Source organism: Oncorhynchus gorbuscha, linkage group LG11 (assembly GCF_021184085.1).
Source record: "Oncorhynchus gorbuscha isolate QuinsamMale2020 ecotype Even-year linkage group LG11, OgorEven_v1.0, whole genome shotgun sequence".
Classification (NCBI taxonomy): Eukaryota; Metazoa; Chordata; class Actinopteri; order Salmoniformes; family Salmonidae; genus Oncorhynchus; species Oncorhynchus gorbuscha.
The window spans coordinates 79465261-79487012 of record NC_060183.1 but is presented as its reverse complement, the minus strand read 5'-3'; the positions used below and the strand labels follow the sequence as shown (position 1 = coordinate 79487012).

At 45.4% G+C, this 21752-nt stretch overlaps 1 protein-coding gene across 1 annotated transcript in view; it reads right to left on the bottom strand.

Moving 5' to 3' along the window:
• Positions 1–21752, bottom strand: part of LOC124047733 (fibrillin-2) — a 222716-nt gene that overhangs the window by 23722 nt on the left and 177242 nt on the right. Inside the window, exons 52-58 of the mRNA XM_046368037.1 lie at positions 21366–21431; positions 20576–20701; positions 17245–17364; positions 16640–16762; positions 10822–10953; positions 9912–10037; positions 7276–7482 (exon numbers count right to left, since the gene is read on the bottom strand). Coding sequence (XP_046223993.1) covers positions 7276–7482; positions 9912–10037; positions 10822–10953; positions 16640–16762; positions 17245–17364; positions 20576–20701; positions 21366–21431 — 900 coding nt within the window. The remainder of the gene's footprint in view (positions 1–7275; positions 7483–9911; positions 10038–10821; positions 10954–16639; positions 16763–17244; positions 17365–20575; positions 20702–21365; positions 21432–21752) is intronic.

Sequence of the window (21752 nt, the reverse complement as noted above, 5' to 3'; positions counted from 1 at the left end):
GAAGACCTGACCATTTAGAGAAGACGGGACCATTTAGAGAAGACCTGACCATTCAGAGAAGACGGGACCATTTAGAGAAGACGGGACCATTCAGAGAAGACGGAACCATTCAGAGAAGACGGGACCATTCAGAGAAGACGGGACCATTTAGAGAAGACGGGACCATTTAGAGAAGACGGGACCATTCAGAGAAGACGAGACCATTCAGAGAAGACGGGACCATTTAGAGAAGACGGGACCATTCAGAGAAGACGGGACCATTTAGAGAAGACGGAACCATTCAGAGAAGACGGGACCATTCAGAGAAGACGGGACCATTCAGAGAAGACGGGACCATTCAGAGAAGACGGGACCATTTAGAGAAGACGGGACCATTCAGAGAAGACGGGACCATTTAGAGAAGACGGGACCATTTAGAGAAGACGGGACCATTCAGAGAAGACGGAACCATTCAGAGAAGACGGGACCATTTAGAGAAGACGGGACCATTCAGAGAAGACGGGACCATTTAGAGAAGACGGGACCATTCAGAGAAGACGGGACCATTCAGAGAAGACGGGACCATTCAGAGAAGACGGGACCATTCAGAGAAGACGGGACCATTCAGAGAAGACGGAACCATTCAGAGAAGACGGGACCATTTAGAGAAGACGGGACCATTTAGAGAAGACGGGACCATTTAGAGAAGACGGGACCATTTAGAGAAGACGGGACCATTCAGAGAAGACGGGACCATTCAGAGAAGACGGGACCATTCAGAGAAGACGGAACCATTCAGAGAAGACGGGACCATTTAGAGAAGACGGGACCATTCTGTCATGTTTGTCATTTATTATCATGTCTTGTCCCTGTGCTCCCCATTCTATTCGTTTCCCTCTGCTGGTCTTATTAGGTTCTTTCCCTCTTTCTATCCCTCTCTCTCCCCCTCCCTCTCTCGCTCTCTCTTCTCTCTATCGTTCCGTTCCTGCTCCCAGCTGTTCCTATTCCCCTAATCATCATTTAGTCTTCCCACACCTGTTCCCGATCCTTTCCCCTGATTGGAGTCCCTATTTATTCCTTTGTGTTCCGTTCCTGTCCTGTCGGTTCCTTGTTTAGTATTCACCGTGCTGTGATTGTGTTTCGCCCTGTCCTGTCGTGTTTTTGCCTTCATCAGATGCTGCGTGTGAGCAGGTGTCTCTGTCAACTACGGCCTGCGCCTACCCGAGACCTGCAGTCTGTGGCCGCTTCTCTTGTTATTCCCCTCTACAGACTAGAGGATTTCTGTTATTCCCTGTTTGGACTTGAATAAACTCTGTTTCTGTTAAGTCGCTTTTGGGTCCTCTATCACCTGCATGACAGAAGGAACCGACCAAGGAATGGACCCAGCGACTTCAGACGCTCGTTACACTGCCGTCAAGATCCAAGGAGCCATGCTCGGCAGACACGAGCAGGAATTGTCTGCTGCTCGCCATGCCGTGGAGAACCTGGCCGCTCAGGTTTCCGACCTCTCTGGACAGTTCCAGAGTCTACGTCTCGTGCCACCTGTTACTTCCTGGCCTGCCGAGCCTCCAGAACCTAGGGTTAATAACCCACCTTGCTACTCCGGGCAGCCCACTGAGTGCCGCTCCTTTCTCACGCAGTGTGAGATTGTGTTCTCTCTCCAACCCAACACATACTCTAGAGAGAGAGCTCGGGTTGCTTACGTCATTTCACTCCTTACTGGCCGGGCTCGAGAATGGGGCACAGCTATCTGGGAGGCAAGGGCTGATTGCTCTAACAAGTTCCAGAACTTTAAAGAGGAGATGATTCGGGTTTTTGACCGTTCAGTTTTTGGTAGGGAGGCTTCTAGGGCCCTGGCTTCCTTATGCCAAGGTGAACGGTCCATAACGGATTATTCTATTGAGTTTCGCACTCTTGCTGCCTCTAGTGAGTGGAACGAGCCGGCGCTGCTCGCTCGTTTTCTGGAGGGACTCCACGCAGTGGTTAAGGATGAGATTCTCTCCCGGGAGGTTCCTTCAGATGTGGACTCTTTGATTGCTCTCGCCATCCGCATAGAAAGACGGGTAGATCTTCGTCACCGGGCTCGTGGAAGAGAGCTCGCATCAACGGTGTTTCCCTGCTCCGCATCGCAACCATCTCCCTCCTCTGGCTTTGAGACTGAGCCCATGCAGCTGGGAGCGATTCGCATCTCGACTAAGGAGAGGGAACGGAGGATCACCAACCGCCTGTGCCTCTATTGCGGAGTTGCTGGACATTTTGTTAATTCATGTCCAGTAAGAGGCCAGAGCCCATCAGTAAGCGGAGGGCTACTGGTGAGCGCTACTACTCAGGTCTCTTCATCTAGATCTTGTACTACTATGTCGGTCCATCTAAGCTGGACCGGTTCGGGTGCTACATGCAGTGCCTTGATTGACTCTGGGGCTGAGGGTTGTTTCATGGACGAAGCATGGGTTCGGAAACATAACATTCCTTTCAGACCGTTAGACAAGCCTACGCCCATGTTTGCCTTAGATGGTAGTCATCTTCCCAGTATCAAATTTGAGACACTACCTTTAACTCTCACAGTATCTGGTAACCACAGTGAGACTATTTCTTTTTTGATTTTCCGTTCACCGTTTACACCTGTTGTTTTGGGTCATCCCTGGCTAGTATGTCATAATCCTTCTATTAATTGGTCTAGTAATTCTATCCTATCCTGGAACGTTTCTTGTCATGTGAAGTGTTTAATGTCTGCCATCCCTCCCGTTTCTTCTGTCCCTACTTCTCAGGAGGAACCTGGCGATTTGACAGGAGTGCCGGAGGAATATCATGATCTGCGCACGGTCTTCAGTCGGTCCCGAGCCAACTCCCTTCCTCCTCACCGGTCGTATGATTGTAGTATTGATCTCCTTCCGGGGACCACTCCTCCTCGAGGTAGACTATACTCTCTGTCGGCTCCCGAACGTAAGGCTCTCGAGGATTATTTGTCTGTGTCTCTTGACGCCGGTACCATAGTGCCTTCTTCTTCGGCCGGGGCGGGGTTCTTTTTGTTAAGAAGAAGGACGGTACTCTGCGCCCCTGCGTGGATTATCGAGGGCTGAATGACATAACGGTTAAGAATCGTTATCCGCTTCCCCTTATGTCATCAGCCTTCGAGATTCTGCAGGGAGCCAGGTGCTTTACTAAGTTGGACCTTCGTAACGCTTACCATCTCGTGCGCATCAGAGAGGGGGACGAGTGGAAAACGGCGTTTAACACTCCGTTAGGGCATTTTGAGTACCGGGTTCTGCCGTTCGGTCTCGCCAATGCGCCAGCTGTTTTTCAGGCATTAGTTAATGATGTTCTGAGAGACATGCTGAACATCTTTGTTTTTGTCTATCTTGACGATATCCTGATTTTTTCTCCGTCACTCGAGATTCATGTTCAGCACGTTCGACGTGTTCTACAGCGCCTTTTAGAGAATTGTCTCTACGTTAAGGCTGAGAAGTGCTCTTTTCATGTCTCCTCCGTTACTTTTCTCGGTTCCGTTATTTCCGCTGAAGGCATTCAGATGGATTCCGCTAAGGTCCAAGCTGTCAGTGATTGGCCCGTTCCAAGGTCACGTGTCGAGTTGCAGCGCTTTTTAGGTTTCGCTAATTTCTATCGGCGTTTCATTCGTAATTTCGGTCAAGTTGCTGCCCCTCTCACAGCTCTTACTTCTGTCAAGACGTGTTTTAAGTGGTCCGGTTCCGCCCAGGGAGCTTTTGATCTTCTAAAAGAACGTTTTACGTCCGCTCCTATCCTCGTTACTCCTGACGTCACTAGACAATTCATTGTCGAGGTTGACGCTTCAGAGGTAGGCGTGGGAGCCATTCTATCCCAGCGCTTCCAGTCTGACGATAAGGTTCATCCTTGCGCTTATTTTTCTCATCGCCTGTCGCCATCTGAGCGCAACTATGATGTGGGTAACCGTGAACTGCTCGCCATCCGCTTAGCCCTAGGCGAATGGCGACAGTGGTTGGAGGGGGCGACCGTTCCTTTTGTCGTTTGGACAGACCATAAGAACCTTGAGTACATCCGTTCTGCCAAACGACTTAATGCCCGTCAAGCTCGTTGGGCGTTGTTTTTCGCTCGTTTCGAGTTTGTGATTTCTTACCGTCCGGGTAGCAAGAACACCAAGCCTGATGCCTTATCCCGTCTGTTTAGTTCTTCTGTGGCTTCTACTGATCCCGAGGGGATTCTTCCTTATGGGCGTGTTGTCGGGTTAACAGTCTGGGGAATTGAAAGACAGGTTAAGCAAGCACTCACGCACACTGCGTCGCCGCGCGCTTGTCCTAGTAACCTCCTTTTCGTTCCTGTTTCCACTCGTCTGGCTGTTCTTCAGTGGGCTCACTCTGCCAAGTTAGCTGGTCATCCCGGTGTTCGAGGCACTCTTGCGTCTATTCGCCAGCGCTTTTGGTGGCCGACTCAGGAGCGTGACACGCGCCGTTTCGTGGCTGCTTGTTCGGACTGCGCGCAGACTAAGTCGGGTAACTCTCCTTCTGCCGGTCGTCTCAGACCGCTCCCCATTCCTTCTCGACCATGGTCTCACATTGCCTTAGACTTCATTACCGGTCTGCCTTTGTCTGCGGGGAAGACTGTGATTCTTACGGTTGTCGATAGGTTCTCTAAGGCGGCACATTTCATTCCCCTCGCTAAACTTCCTTCCGCTAAGGAGACGGCACAAATCATTATTGAGAATGTATTCAGAATTCATGGCCTCCCGTTAGACGCCGTTTCAGACAGAGGCCCGCAATTCACGTCACAGTTTTGGAGGGAGTTCTGTCGTTTGATTGGTGCGTCCGTCAGTCTCTCTTCCGGGTTTCATCCCCAGTCTAACGGTCAAGCAGAGAGGGCCAATCAGACGATTGGTCGCATACTACGCAGTCTTTCTTTCAGAAACCCTGCGTCTTGGGCAGAACAGCTCCCTGGGCAGAATACGCTCACAATTCGCTTCCTTCGTCTGCTACCGGGTTATCTCCGTTTCAGAGTAGTCTGGGTTACCAGCCTCCTCTGTTCTCATCCCAGCTTGCCGAGTCCAGCGTTCCCTCCGCTCAAGCGTTTGTCCAACGTTGTGAGCGCACCTGGAGGAGGGTGAGGTCTGCACTTTGCCGTTACAGGGCACAGACGGTGAGAGCCGCCAATAAACGCAGGATTAAGAGTCCAAGGTATTGTTGCGGCCAGAGAGTGTGGCTTTCCACTCGCAACCTTCCTCTTACGACAGCTTCTCGTAAGTTGACTCCGCGGTTCATTGGTCCGTTCCGTGTCTCCCAGGTCGTCAATCCTGTCGCTGTGCGACTGCTTCTTCCGCGACATCTTCGTCGCGTCCATCCTGTCTTCCATGTCTCCTGTGTTAAGCCCTTTCTTCGCACCCCCGTTTGTCTTCCCTCCCCCCCTCCCGTCCTTGTCGAGAGCGCACCTATTTACAAGGTACATAAGATCATGGACATGCGTTCTCGGGGACGGGGTCACCAATACTTAGTGGATTGGGAGGGTTACGGTCCTGAGGAGAGGAGTTGGGTTCCGTCTCGGGACGTGCTGGACCGTTCACTCATCGATGATTTCCTCCGTTGCCGCCAGGATTCCTCCTCGAGTGCGCCAGGAGGCGCTCGGTGAGTGGGGGTACTGTCATGTTTGTCATTTATTATCATGTCTTGTCCCTGTGCTCCCCATTCTATTCGTTTCCCTCTGCTGGTCTTATTAGGTTCTTTCCCTCTTTCTATCCCTCTCTCTCCCCCTCCCTCTCTCGCTCTCTCTTCTCTCTATCGTTCCGTTCCTGCTCCCAGCTGTTCCTATTCCCCTAATCATCATTTAGTCTTCCCACACCTGTTCCCGATCCTTTCCCCTGATTGGAGTCCCTATTTATTCCTTTGTGTTCCGTTCCTGTCCTGTCGGTTCCTTGTTTAGTATTCACCGTGCTGTGATTGTGTTTCGCCCTGTCCTGTCGTGTTTTTTGCCTTCATCAGATGCTGCGTGTGAGCAGGTGTCTCTGTCAACTACGGCCTGCGCCTACCCGAAGCGACCTGCAGTCTGTGGCCGCTTCTCTTGTTATTCCCCTCTACAGACTAGAGGATTTCTGTTATTCCCTGTTTGGACTTGAATAAACTCTGTTTCTGTTAAGTCGCTTTTGGGTCCTCTATCACCTGCATGACACATTCAGAGAATACGGGACCATTTTGAGAAGACGGGACCATTTTGAGAAGACGGGACCATTCAGGATTCAGCTGAATAAGAATATACCCATAGTCTAAAGCAGGGGGTGCCAATCAGCCACGGGGTAATTATTTTCTGAATGGATGGTCATAGGGCCCGAAACACATTTCTAACACTGTAAATTGAGTGGAAGTAAGCCCAAACAGATATTGTTTTTGACAATAACATAATCATTTCATACCTTGATTACATTGAGACATGATCACTTCTCTATTGATGTGTGGTAATACTTGGGAACAGATTTCCTAAATCAAAACCATTTAGGCGGGCCGGGCGCAGTGCACGCTATCCAAGGTCGCCAGGTGCACGGTGTTTCCTCCGACACATTGGTGCGGCTGGCTTCCGGGTTGGATGCGCGCTGTGTTAAGAAGCAGTGCGGCTTGGTTGGGTTGTGTTTCGGAGGACGCATGGCTTTCGACCTTGGTCTCTCCCGACCCCGTACGGGAGTTGTAGCGATCAGATAAGATAGTAGCTACTAACAATTGGACACCAGGAAATTGGGGAGAAAAGGGGGTAAAAAAATAAAATAATTTAGTAACATTTAAATATTTATTTTTTCCACTGAAAAGGTTGCGTGGCCATCGTCTATAGGGTCAATTTAATCGGCTTGTTCCGTGTCCCATGTATAATTTCTTGTTTTCCGATTACTAATCGTGATTCAATTCAAGGGTTTATCAGGTTTGCGAGGTTACTCTTGCATTCTAGTGGACAACCCGAGAGAGAAAAAAACTAGTATGAATTACAAGTTGACACTGAAACACTCGTCCTGGCCTCTGACCTAGGGCGAGGTGACATTCCTTTCACTGGATCATTCCTTGAACTTATATGTGGTAATTGCTACATCTTGCCTTTTGAATAGCCGGATGGGCATTTTTCCATATCGCTTACACCTATCCTATCATTTCAGATCTACACTAGTGCCCAGGGGAAGGGAATAATGGCCTATTTGGAATGATTTAAAAAGCCTAGAAGAAACTATTGACCAGCTGACCGAAAGCCATACACATTTAACCTGTATCTCAAGCCTTATCATCGAGGCACTTCTGCCAACAGGCACTTCCACTGTTCAACCCTTTGACCTCTCACCCATGCCGTCGGTGGCGTATCCCGGGCCGTGGGGACAGAGCTTCCTGTAGCCTGCCGTGCCAGCCAGGGGACAGAGCTCACACTGGTTACCCCAGCCGCGGCCTCCGTCACAGCAGCACTGGGACTTGGTGGTGGGGGTCCGGCTGCTGGAAGACATCTGGCACATAGTCATGAGCACCTCGGTGAAGCAGAAGCCCTCCCTGTAGTCTAGAGAGAGGGGCAGAACAGACAGACTGCATCTATACACTGAGTGTACAAAACATTAAGAACACCTCTTTCTATGACATAGGCTGATCAGGTGAAAGCTATGATCCCTTATTGATGACACTTGTTAAATCCATTGAATGAGTCCAGAGGAAGGGGAAGACACCGGTTAAAGAAGGATTTTTAAGGCTTGAGACAATTGAGACATGGATTGTGTATGTGAGCCATTCAGAGGGTGAATGGACAAGACAAAATCTGTAAGTGCCTTTGAACGGGGTATGGTAGCACTGTAGGTGGCAGGCACACCGGTATGAGTGTGTCAATAACTGCAACGCTGCTGGGCTTTTCACGCACAACAGTTTCCTGTGTGTATCTAGAATGGTCCACCACCCCAAGGACAACCAGCCATCTTGGCAAAACTGTGGGAAGCATTGGCGTCAACATGGGCCAGCATTCCTGTGGAACGCTTTCAACACCTTGTAGAGTCCATGCCCCGACAAATTGAGGCTGTTGTGAGAGCAGGGGGGGGGGGGGGGGGGAACTCAATATTATAAATGTGTCCTTAATATTTTGTACACTCAGTGAAAATATTGTAAATAAAATAAAATGATACTGGTCACATACACATGGTTAGCAGATGTTAATGGTCACATACACATGGTTAGCAGATGTTAATGGTCACATACACATGGTTAGCAGATGTTATTGGTCACATACACATGGTTAGCAGATGTTATTGGTCACATACACATGGTTAGCAGATGTTAATGGTCACATACACATGGTTAGCAGATGTTAATGGTCACATACACATGGTTAGCAGATGTTATTGGTCACATACACATGGTTAGCAGATGTTATTGGTCACATACACATAGTTAGCAGATGTTATTGGTCACATACACATAGTTAGCAGATGTTATTGGTCACATACACATAGTTAGCAGATGTTATTGGTCACATACACATGGTTAGCAGATGTTATTGGTCACATACACATAGTTAGCAGATGTTAATGCGAGTGTAGTGAAATGCTAATTCTCTCTCTCTCTCTCTCTCTCTCTCTCTCTCTCTCTCTCTCTCTCTCTCTCTCTCTCTCTCTCTCTCTCTCTCTCTCTCTCTCTCTCTCTCTCTCTCTCTCTCTCTCTCTCTCTCTCTCTCTCTCTCTCTCTCTCTCTCTCTCTCTCTCTCTCTCGGGGTATTTTTGAAACTTTATTGAGGCACTTGTCAAATGTATTTATAACGCCCTTCTTAAATCAGCTGATGTCACAAAGGGCTGTACAGAAACCCAGCAAGCCAACAGCAAGCCAACAGCAAGCCAACAGCAAACCAACAGCAAGCCAACAGCAAGCCAACAGCAAGCAAACAGCAAGCCAACAGCAAGCCAACAGCAAGCCAATAGCAAGCCAACAGCCAGCCAACAGCAAGCAAACAGCAAGCCAACAGCAAGCCAACAGCAAGCCAACAGCCAGCCAACAGCCAGCAAACAGCAAGCCAACAGCCAGCAAACAGCAAGCAAACAGTAGGCCAACAGCAAGCAAACAGCAAGCAAACAGCAAGCCAACAGCCAGCCAACAGCAAGCAAACAGCAAGCCAACAGCAAGCCAACAGCAAGCCAACAGCAAGCCAACAGCAAGCCAACAGCCAGCAAACAGCAAGCAAACAGCAAGCAAACAGCAGGCCAACAGCTAGCAAACAGCAAGCCAACAGCAAGCCAACAGCAAGCCAACAGCAAGCCAACAGCCAGCCAACAGCAAGCAAACAGCAAGCCAACAGCAAGCCAACAGCAAGCCAACAGCCAGCCAACAGCCAGCCAACAGCCAGCAAACAGCAGGCCAACAGCAAGCAAACAGCAAGCAATGCAGGTGTTATGAAACAGAGGGGGGAGGCAGATAAGTGGGAGAGACAGAAAGGACGTTGTGGGGGATTGAAGCCTGTTTTCCCGGTGAGGGAAGACTATGATTGGTTGAGAGCAACCAGGAGCGTTGGCGTTAGAACACAGGCTCTATTACAGAACAGACAGACATTTAAACAAGTCATTCAACACATTACACATGAAAAAAAGAACAGGCGTTTGTAAGACATTTTTAAATCTCTCTTTTTTTTAAAACACAGACATTTATACAGGAGAGGAAATGTAACCGTCCAGATGTCCACTAACAAAAATAAGAAGACTACAATCTGCTCTAGTTGTTTCTCAAGTGTCATTTTTATTGTGGCAAGCTGTTGTATCACTAACTAAATAAACAACTTATAGCTCATTTTAGACATATACTGTACAGAACACTGACTGTCACACACACACACACACACACACACACACACACACACACACACACACACACACACACACACACACACACACACACACACACACACACACACACACACACAGTAGAAGTGTGTTCCGGAGGAGTGTGTATGATTCTTACCGAGACACTGTGTCCGTGTAGAGTCAGACTCATATCCGCCTCCACACTCACACATGTAGCTGCCTATCGTGTTGATACAACGACCATTCTCACAGATGCCCGGCTTGCTACGACACTCATTCTCATCTGAATGGAGAAACAGAGCAAGAGAGAGACAGAGGGAGGGATTTTTTTTTTTAATTTACCTTTATTTAACCAGGCAAGTCAGTTAAGAACACATTCTTATTTTCTATGACAGCCTGGGAACAGTGGGTTAACTGCCTGTTCAGGGGCAGAACGAGAGATTTGTACCTTGTCAGCTCGGGGGTTTGAACTCGCAACCTTCTGGTTACTAGTCCAACGCTCTAACCACTAGGCTACGCTGCCACCCCGATACAAGGGAGGTGAGAATGTGATGGAGAGAGACAGAGGGAGGGATACAAGGGAGGTGAGAATGTGATGAAGAGAGAGAGAGAGTGAAAGTGAAAGATGAAAGGGGTTAGAGAGAGAAAGACATAGAAAGTTAAAGATTCAGTAGAAGGAGGGGCGATATATGTTTAAAATCAAACTTTGCATTTCCCCTCCAAAAAATATGCAATCTCACATCCCACTAGGCGAAAACTGGTTGAATTAACATTCTTCCCACATTATTCCAACCCATCTATGCGATGGCGTTGAATCAACGTGGAAAACTGATTAAATTTGCTACATTTTTCACCCAACTTTTAACCTAAATCCAATGACATTGATTTTACGTTGAATTCACGCTAGTTGAAAATTCAACCAAATGTACTACATCAAAAACGAAACATTGAACTGACATCTGTGCCCAGTGGGATCAGTCTTGAACCGTCCTATCAATGACCACAGCGAAATGGGAACACGTCACTGTTGAACAGTCCTATCAATGTACTGTAGACCCTTTCCTTACCCTCGCACACTTCGTTGTCCAGGCGCCGCACCATCCCCGGCGGGCACACACACATGAAGGTGCCGATGAGGTTCTTGCAGGTCATGCCTCTGGACTCACAGTCGTGGAGCCCCTCGGAACACTCATCCAGATCTGAGGAAATGATAGCAGGGTACTTTTGTATGGAAGAAAGATGTTCTTTAGTGAGTATGAACAATTTTTCTCAGCCTTGTCTGTAGACTTAACGTTCATCCGAAATTACAAATGTACCTCGTGTTATACGGTGCCTTCCGAAACGATTCACACCCAATGGGCTCTATTTCCGGCTGGTGTTAAGACGAAGCTAGTGTCAAACGCACGTTTGTTTGTAATTTCGTCATGTAAAACCTGCCACACTGGCATTTTTGAAGCCATAACGCAGCAATTTACCTGTCTTATATCAGCTGGCTTGAGCTCACATGGGCGAGGTGGAAGTATTTGAGGTGTGTCCTTAAAAACATGATCCAGTGCTAATTTCCAGCAGTGCTGATGGGGATATTTAAGATCAACCAGTAACGCAGAATTTAGACAGTGGAAACGCAGTCTATCCAGCCGTGACACACACTGCCCACATGAACATGGAATAAGAGTAGCCTAAAGTGCTTTTGCTGCCTGTATACTTCCTATTTAGATATAATAAAAACAAATGTTTAAAAATGTGTTAGATTAAAAACCAAGCATAGCATCCCTTCCTCTCAATGAAGGCTTTTCTTTGTCTGCCCAATGCAATCGCGATTTAGACCGCTTGGCTCCGGAGACCGCTTGGAAAATCAATCTTAATCACTAAAGCTTTATTAAAATATTAAAGTTTGAGTGGAGTAAACCAGTGAGCTAACATTCCCTTTTAATTAGGGATGATGCGGAATTTGGTCCCTGTACAGGAACCAAAATCAGCGGAAATTTCAGAGCGCCACCTGCAGTACTCGATAAAACTCAAACTTTCATTAAAACACACATGCAAGGTACTCAATTAAAGCTACACTCGTTGTGAATCTAGCCAACATGTCAGATTTGTAAAATGCTTTTCGGCGAAAGCATGAGAAGCTATTATCTGATAGCATGCACCCCCCGAAATACCTGAACGAGACCTAAACAAAAGATTTAGCGGTAGCCGGTGCTACACAAAACGCAGAAATAAAATATAAAACATTCATTACCTTTGACGAGCCTCTTTGTTAGCACTCCTATATGTCCCTAAACATCACAATTGGGTCTTTTTCCCGATTAAATCCGTCATTGTATACCCAAAATGTCCATTTATGAAGGCCGTCTGATCCAGGAAAATTCACCTATACAAGAAGCAACGTCACTTTTTTAAATTAAAAAAGTTTTCTATAAACTTTTACAAATCACTTCAAACTACTTTTGTAAACCAACTTTAGGTATTAATAAACGTTAATAATCGATCAAATTGATCACGGGGCGATCTGTATTCGATAGCAGCAAGTCTTGAAATCATAGTCTATTTTTTCACTTTCATAACTTCCTCGGTGCACCCCAAGACAGGAAGTGCCTATACGTCATCCCACCAAGGATAAACAAGCGAAGTAATGCCAGTACTGGCGACATCGTGTGGAAGCTGTAGGCATTGTAAACGAAACCTCATCTATTTTCTATCGCCATAGACAATACATTGACTGGCGGATGAATCTTTTTTGTGTTTTTGGTGAACAGTTTTCCCTGGGATTTTTACTCCTAAACAAGTTCTGTTATAGCCACAGACATGATTTAACCAGTTTTAGAGACTTCTATACACGCATACTTATCATATGCATATACTATATTCCTGGCATGAGTAGCAGGACGTTGAAATGTTGCGCGATTTTTTACAAAAATCTGCGAAAATTCGCATCATCCCTAACAGTTTTAATCTAAGCATTGTAGACAGGCCCACATTATTTTAGCCATGCGCAGATCCCATTTTGGACATGCGAGAAAAAAAAACTCTCCATGATGTACAGTAGGCTACGCGCCGATCATGACATGAGAGATGAGTACCTCGGTGAATACTGGTGACCCTTGTATTTACAAGTTAATTTCATACGGTAAAAAACTCAAGCATTCTATAACCAAAGGTTGGTTCGACATGAGTCTTATTTATCCTGGAGAATTTATCATCTCATTACATTTTTACTTGTTGTTTTGCTAAAAAAAATAATAAAAACTGTTTGTTTTTCATTTAAGTTTATTACAACCAAACGTATTAGAATGATTCACGTCGCGTGCTTGCAATGCAACTTCTGGAGACGAGAAAACACGATTTTAACTGTAAGATGGTTCCGATTATGTTCATAAAAAACACAGGCCTATTTGAAAGCAGTAAAACGGTGAGTGGACATTCTCCCATCTGGTATTTATATTGGATCTTTGTCCAGCTACTGTGAAAGGTTTGGATGTGTGTAAAAACCCACCATAGTCTGCGTTGTTTTAATATTATATGCCCACGGGGAGAAATGATGGGGAAACAAAGCTGTTGTTTTGTATATAGTTCTAAGTACTGTGAGGTGACCTCAACTCTTTTTTTGTTTGTTGGTATTATCTGCGGGATGTGAAATCAGTTGTGGAGGCTGAAAGGGCACAATGTGATGACCCTATTATAGTTGAAGAGGTCATTTGTTCTAAATGACCACCTTAAACAAGAATACATCTCCTGGGGCTGATGACAGGTCAGTTCCTACAAGTAGCTATTCATACAGTACCAGTCCAGAGTGTGGACACACCTACTCAATTCAAGGTTTTTTTTCTTTATTTGTACTATCTTCTACATTGTAGAATAATAGTGAAGACCTCAACACTATGAAATAACACATATGGAATCATGTAGTAACCCCCCAAAAAAGTGTTGACTAAGGTCTTTGTATAATCTGTCATTTGATGTATCCACTTTGTTATCGTTGTCTGTTGGTATACTTCTTGTATGTATACTGGTGTTTCTACAATACAATACATTTAAAAAAGAATAATACAAAAATAAAGAAGGAAATAAATATATTTTTTAAAATAACTATATACAAGGAGTACCGGTATCAAGTCAATGTGCAGGGGAAAGAAGTAGTGGACGTAATGGAGGTAACATGTACATGTAGAAAAGTAACTATATACAAGGAGTACCGGTATCAAGTCAATGTGCAGGGGAACGAAGTAGTGGACGTAATGGAGGTAACATGTACATGTAGAAAAGTAACTATATACAAGGAGTACCGGTATCAAGTCAATGTGCAGGGGAAAGAAGTAGTGGACGTAATGGAGGTAACATGTACATGTAGAAAAGTAACTATATACAAGGAGTACCGGTATCAAGTCAATGTGCAGGGGAACGAAGTAGTGGACGTAATGGAGGTAACATGTACATGTAGAAAAGTAACTATATACAAGGAGTACCGGTATCAAGTCAATGTGCAGGGGAAAGAAGTAGTGGACGTAATGGAGGTAACATGTACATGTAGAAAAGTAACTATATACAAGGAGTACCGGTATCAAGTCAATGTGGGAGGGTGAAATGAAGTAGTGAAAAGTAACTATATACAAGGAGTAATGGAGGTAACATAGTGGACGTAATGGAGGTAACATGTACATGTAGAAAAGTAACTATATACAAGGAGTACCGGTATCAAGTCAATGTGCAGGGGAAAGAAGTAGTGGACGTAATGGAGGTAACATGTACATGTAGAAAAGTAACTATATACAAGGAGTACCGGTATCAAGTCAATGTGCAAAAGAAGTAGTGGACGTAATGGAGGTAACATGTACATGTAGAAAAGTAACTATATACAAGGAGTACCGGTATCAAGTCAATGTGCAGGGGAAAGAAGTAGTGGACGTAATGGAGGTAACATGTACATGTAGAAAAGTAACTATATACAAGGAGTACCGGTATCAAGTCAATGTGCAGGGGAAAGAAGTAGTGGACGTAATGGAGGTAACATGTACATGTAGAAAAGTAACTATATACAAGGAGTACCGGTATCAAGTCAATGTGCAGGGGAAAGAAGTAGTGGACGTAATGGAGGTAACATGTACATGTAGAAAAGTAACTATATACAAGGAGTACCGGTATCAAGTCAATGTGCAGGGGAAAGAAGTAGTGGAGTAATGGAGGTAACATGTACATGTAGAAAAGTAACTATATACAAGGAGTACCGTATCAAGTCAATGTGCAGGGGAAAGAAGTGTGGACAATGGAGGTAACATGTACATGTAATATACAAGGAGTAAAAGTCAATGTAACTATAATGGAGGTAACATGTACATGTAGAAAAGTAACTATATACAAGGAGTACCGGTATCAAGTCAATGTGCAGGGGAAAGAAGTAGTGGACGTAATGGAGGTAACATGTACATGTAGAAAAGTAACTATATACAAGGAGTACCGGTATCAAGTCAATGTGCAGGGGAAAGAAGTAGTGGACGTAATGGAGGTAACATGTACATGTAGAAAAGTAACTATATACAAGGAGTACCGGTATCAAGTCAATGTGCAGGGAACGAAGTAGTGGACGTAATGGAGGTAACATGTACATGTAGAAAAGTAACTATATACAAGGAGTACCGGTATCAAGTCAATGTGCAGGGGAAAGAAGTAGTGGACGTAATGGAGGTAACATGTACATGTAGAAAAGTAACTATATACAAGGAGTACCGGTATCAAGTCAATGTGCAGGGGAAAGAAGTAGTGGACGTAATGGAGGTAACATGTACATGTAGAAAAGTAACTATATACAAGGAGTACCGGTATCAAGTCAATGTGCAGGGGAACGAAGTAGTGGACGTAATGGAGGTAACATGTACATGTAGAAAAGTAACTATATACAAGGAGTACCGGTATCAAGTCAATGTGCAGGGGAAAGAAGTAGTGGACGTAATGGAGGTAACATGTACATGTAGAAAAGTAACTATATACAAGGAGTACCGGTATCAAGTCAATGTGCAGGGGAAAGAAGTAGTGGACGTAATGGAGGTAACATGTACATGTAGAAAAGTAACTATATACAAGGAGTACCGGTATCAAGTCAATGTGCAGGGGAAAGAAGTAGTGGACGTAATGGAGGTAACATGTACATGTAGAAAAGTAACTATATACAAGGAGTACCGGTATCAAGTCAATGTGCAGGGGAACGAAGTAGTGGACGTAATGGAGGTAACATGTACATGTAGAAAAGTAACTATATACAAGGAGTACCGGTATCAAGTCAATGTGCAGGGGAAAGAAGTAGTGGACGTAATGGAGGTAACATGTACATGTAGAAAAGTAACTATATACAAGGAGTACCGGTATCAAGTCAATGTGCAGGGGAAAGAAGTAGTGGACGTAATGGAGGTAACATGTACATGTAGAAAAGTAACTATATACAAGGAGTACCGGTATCAAGTCAATGTGCAGGGGAACGAAGTAGTGGACGTAATGGAGGTAACATGTACATGTAGAAAAGTAACTATATACAAGGAGTACCGGTATCAAGTCAATGTGCAGGGAAAGAAGTAGTGGACGTAATGGAGGTAACATGTACATGTAGAAAAGTAACTATATACAAGGAGTACCGGTATCAAGTCAATGTGCAGGGGAACGAAGTAGTGGACGTAATGGAGGTAACATGTACATGTAGAAAAGGAACTAGGCAACCAGGATAGATAGTAAACAGAGCAGCAGCAGCGTGAAGAGTGTGTAGAGTGTGTAGAGTGTGTAGAGTGTGTAGAGTGTGTAGAGTGTGTAGAGTGTGTAGAGTGTGAAGAGTGTGTAGAGTGTGAAGAGTGTGGAGAGCGTGTAGCGCGTCGCGTGTAGCGCGTAGCGTGTGCATCTCACCCTGGCACATCCTCTGGTTCTCTCTCAGAGTGTAGCCACCGGGACACATGCACTCGTATCCTCCGAAGGTGTTGATGCAGCGGAATGCACACAGTAGGGGGCTGACTGCACACTCGTTGACATCTGACCCAGAGAACGGGACGTAGACAGACAGACAGAGGACAACACGAGCAGTCAAAATCGATATCCCATGCACACACACACACAACACACAACACAGCACAACCTTCAGGCAAATAATCCGTCTCATTAGAACATTTCTGCATTTAAATTTGCATCCTGCCTTCAATACATCCAGCACATGTTTATATATTTATATATTATATATGGTTTAACTTTCCTACTGAACATTTCACACGAGATTAATATAATATTAATATGTTCCATTTGCAATTAAACACGTTTGCCAATGTTAAGATCATGATTTTATTCGATTTTCAATATACTAAAACTCAGAAAATAAAAGTATATAAAAAAAAAAATTAAATACTGAATCACATACTTGATGAAAACATGTTTAAATTACAATGTCTGCAATACAATACTAAAGAAATAAATCTCCACCACATTGACAACATGTCCAATAGGGGTTCACTTCCACCCACCTTCACAGGTCATCATGGGGCCTGGCTCAAAGCCCTCCTCACAGTTACACTCGAACCCTCCAATCACGTTAGAGCACGTTCCGTTGCCACAGAGGTTCTCCACCAAACACTCGTCAACATCTGGTCAAGACCACACGGTTGGACAATTAACCAAACTGTAACTGGACTAGTCAAGGATAAGATTACAGTAGAATTTCCAGATCACAGTATTGCACAGAAAAACCAACGTTTATTGTACTTTATGGGGCGGTTATCCAGACACAGATTAATATTAAGGAGATTGTCCATTGACCATGTTTTCCAGTCCAATACCAGGTTTAATATGTGTCTGGGGAAACCTGTTATTTAGATGCATGAACCTTATTGTTTGGTCACCTCCATATGTTTTCTTCAGTATAGACGCTATGAGATGGCACAGTACAGAGGAGGTATGTCAAGGTTTAGTGGCGTTAGAGGACACAGTGCATTCTGGTGTAGTAGAGTGTTTCCTATGTATAGCTCCTATATGAGCACCACCTGGTAGAGCCTGTCTTATATGAGCACCACCTGGTAGAGCCTGTCCTATATGAGCACCACCTGGTAGAGCCTGTCCTATATGAGCACCACCTGGTAGAGCCTGTCCTATATGAGCACCACCTGGTAGAGCCTGTCTTATATGAGCACCTATGAGCACCACCTGGTAGAGCCTGTCCTATATGAGCACCACCTGGTAGAGCCTGTCCTATATGAGCACCACCTGGTAGAGCCTGTCCTATATGAGCACCACCTGGTAGAGCCTGTCTTATATGAGCACCTATGAGCACCACCTGGTAGAGCCTGTCCTATATGAGCATCACCTGGTAGAGCCTGTCCTATATGAGCACCACCTGGTAGAGCCTGTCCTATATGAGCATCACCTGGTAGAGCCTGTCCTATATGAGCACCACCTGGTAGAGCCTGTCTTATATGAGCACCACCTGGTAGAGCCTGTCCTATATGAGCAGCACCGGGTAGAGCCTGTCCTATATGAGCACCACCTGGCAGAGCCTGTCCTATATGAGCACCACCTGGTAGAGCCTGTCCTATATGAGCACCACCTGGTAGAGCCTGTCCTATATGAGCACCACCTGATAGAGCCTGTCTTATTTGAGCACCACCTGGTAGAGCCTGTCCTATATGAGCACCACCTGGTAGAGCCTGTCCTATATGATCACCACCTGGTAGAGCCTGTCCTATATGAGCACTGACCCGGTAGAGCCTGTCCTATATGAGCACCACCTGGTAGAGCCTGTCCTATATGAGCACCACCTGATAGAGCCTGTCTTATTTGAGCACCACCTGGTAGAGCCTGTCCTATATGAGCACCACCTGGTAGAGCCTGTCCTATATGAGCACCACCTGGTAGAGCCTGTCTTATATGAGCACCACCTGGTAGAGCCTGTCCTATATGAGCACCACCTGGCAGAGCCTGTCCTGTATGAGCATCACCTGGTAGAGCCTGTCCTATATGAGCACCACCTGGTAGAGCCTGTCCTATATGAGTACCGGCCTGGTAGAGCCTGTCCTATATGAGCACTGACCCGGTAGAGCCTGTCCTATATGAGCACCACCTGGTAGAGCCTGTCCTATATGAGCACCACCTGATAGAGCCTGTCTTATTTGAGCACCACCTGGTAGAGCCTGTCTATATGAGCACCACCTGGTAGAGCCTGTCCTATATGAGCACTGACCCGGTAGAGCCTGTCCTATATGAGCACCACCTGGTAGAGCCTGTCCTATATGAGCACCACCTGATAGAGCCTGTCTTATTTGAGCACCACCTGGTAGAGCCTGTCCTATATGAGCACCACCTGGTAGAGCCTGTCCTATATGAGCACCACCTGGTAGAGCCTGTCCTATATGAGCACTGACCTGGTAGAGCCTGTCCTATATGAGCACCACCTGGTAGAGCCTGTCTTATTTGAGCACCACCTGGTAGAGCCTGTCCTATATGAGCACCACCTGGTAGAGCCTGTCCTATATGAGCACCACCTGGTAGAGCCTGTCCTATATGAGCACTGACCTGGTAGAGCCTGTCCTATATGAGTACCGGCCTGGTAGAGCATGTCCTATATGAGCACCACCTGATAGAGCCTGTCCTATATGAGCACCACCTGGTAGAGCCTGTCCTATATGAGCACTGACCTGGTAGAGCCTGTCCTATATGAGCACTGACCCGGTAGAGCCTGTCATATATGAGCACTGACCTGGTAGGGCCTGTCCTATATGAGCACCACCTGGTAGAGCCTGTCCTATATGATCACCACCAGGTAGAGTCTGTCCTATATGAGCACTGACCCGGTAGAGCCTGTCCTATATGAGCACTGACCTGGTAGGGCCTGTCCTATATGAGCACCACCTGGTAGAGCCTGTCTTATATGAGCACCACCTGGTAGAGCCTGTCCTATATGAGCACCACCTGGTAGAGCCTGTCCTATATGAGCACCACCTGGTAGAGCCTGTCCTATATGAGCACCACCTGATAGAGCCTGTCCTATATGAGCACCACCTGGTAGAGCCTGTCCTATATGAGCACCACATGATAGAGCCTGTCTTATATGAGCACCACCTGGTAGAGCCTGTCCTATATAAGCACCACCTGGTAGAGCCTGTCCTATATGAGCACTGACCCGGTAGAGCCTGTCCTATATGAGCACCACCTGATAGAGCCTGTCCTATATGAGCACCACCTGGTAGATCCTGTCCTATATGAGCACTGACCTGGTAGAGCCTGTCCTATATGAGCATTTTATGAGATTTGACTGAGTTATAGTTCATATAAGGAAATCAGTCTATTTAAATACATTCATTGGGCCCTAAACTACGGATTTCACATGACTGGGAATATAGATAGATAATATGAAAGTAGGGGCGTGGATCAGAAACCAGGATGAATGACACAACAGTGGGCCTCAGGATCTCATCACTGTATCTCTGTGCATCTATGCCATCGATAAAACACGCTTGTGTTCGTTGTCCGTAGCTTATGCCTGCCCCATACCATAACCCCACCACAATGGGGCACTCTGTTCACAATGTTGACATCAGCAAACCACTCGCCCACATGACGCCATACTCGCTGTTTGCCATCTGCCCGGTACAGTTGAAACCGGGATTCATCTGCAAAGAGCACACTTCTCCAGCGTGCCAGTGGCCATCGAAGGTGAGCATTTGTAAATAGGTGTGTTGTGTAGGGGTGTGTCTCACCGATACAGTGTACCCCAGTGTAGTTGACTGTGGAACAGGTTTCCTGATAACTCTATAGGCAGTTAATTCATATAGAATAGGTGTGATGTGTAGGGGTGTGTCTCACCGATACAGTGTACTCCAGTGTAGTTGAGAGTGTAGCCTATTGGACACTCGCAGCGGAAGGAGCCGTCTGTATTGATGCAGTGTCCATTGTTACAGATGCCTGGGTTCTCCACACACTCATTCAAGTCTGGAGATGTGCAATGTTAAGAGTATTATCCATCCCAACATCTATTCAAATCACATTCATGCTGTTTCATGTCATCTCATCAAAGGTTCAACACAAAAACAAAACCTTTACAGTGATATCATTCATTCCAAACCTTTACAGTGATATCATTCATTCCAAACCTTTACAGTGATATCATTCATTCCAAACCTTTAAAGTGATATCCTTAATTCCAAACCTTTAAAGTGATATCATTCATTCCAAACCTTTAAAGTGATATCATTCATTCCAAACCTTTAAAGTGATATCATTCATTCCAAACCTTTAAAGTGATATCATTCATTCCAAACCTTTACAGTGATATCATTCATTCCAAACCTTTACAGTGATATCATTCATTCCAAACCTTTACAGTGATATCATTCATTCCAAACCTTTAAAGTGATATCATTCATTCCAAACCTTTACAGGGATATCATTCATTCCAAACCTTTACAGTGATATCATTAATTCCAAACCTTTAAAGTGATATCATTCATTCCAAACCTTTACAGTGATATCATTCATTCCAAACCTTTAAAGTGATATCATTCATTCCAAACCTTTACAGCGATATCATCTCAAAAGCATAAATCACAGTAACCTTTCACCTTGTACCTCACAGATGTTAATGTGGGTGAGTTACCTATGCGTGTGTCTCCAGTCCCAGGGATTATGCCATGGCCGAAGGGACACAGGTCCTGGAACGCCACTGATGAGAGAAAAATAATAACAATATTCATATTTCTAATTCAATAATTCTGAATTGAGTCTGACTATGGACTCTATTCAATCCCCCACTGCCCTTTTGGAATGCGATCGCATGTGAAGTGTTCCAAAAACACATGTTTTCATGGAATCTGATGTGAAGTGTTCCAAAAACACATGTTTTCATGGGATCTGATGTGAAGTGTTCCAAAAACACATGTTTTCATGGAATCTGATGTGAAGTGTTCCAAAAACACATGTTTTCATGGGATCTGATGTGAAGTGTTCCAAAAACACATGTTTTCATGGGATCTGATGTGAAGTG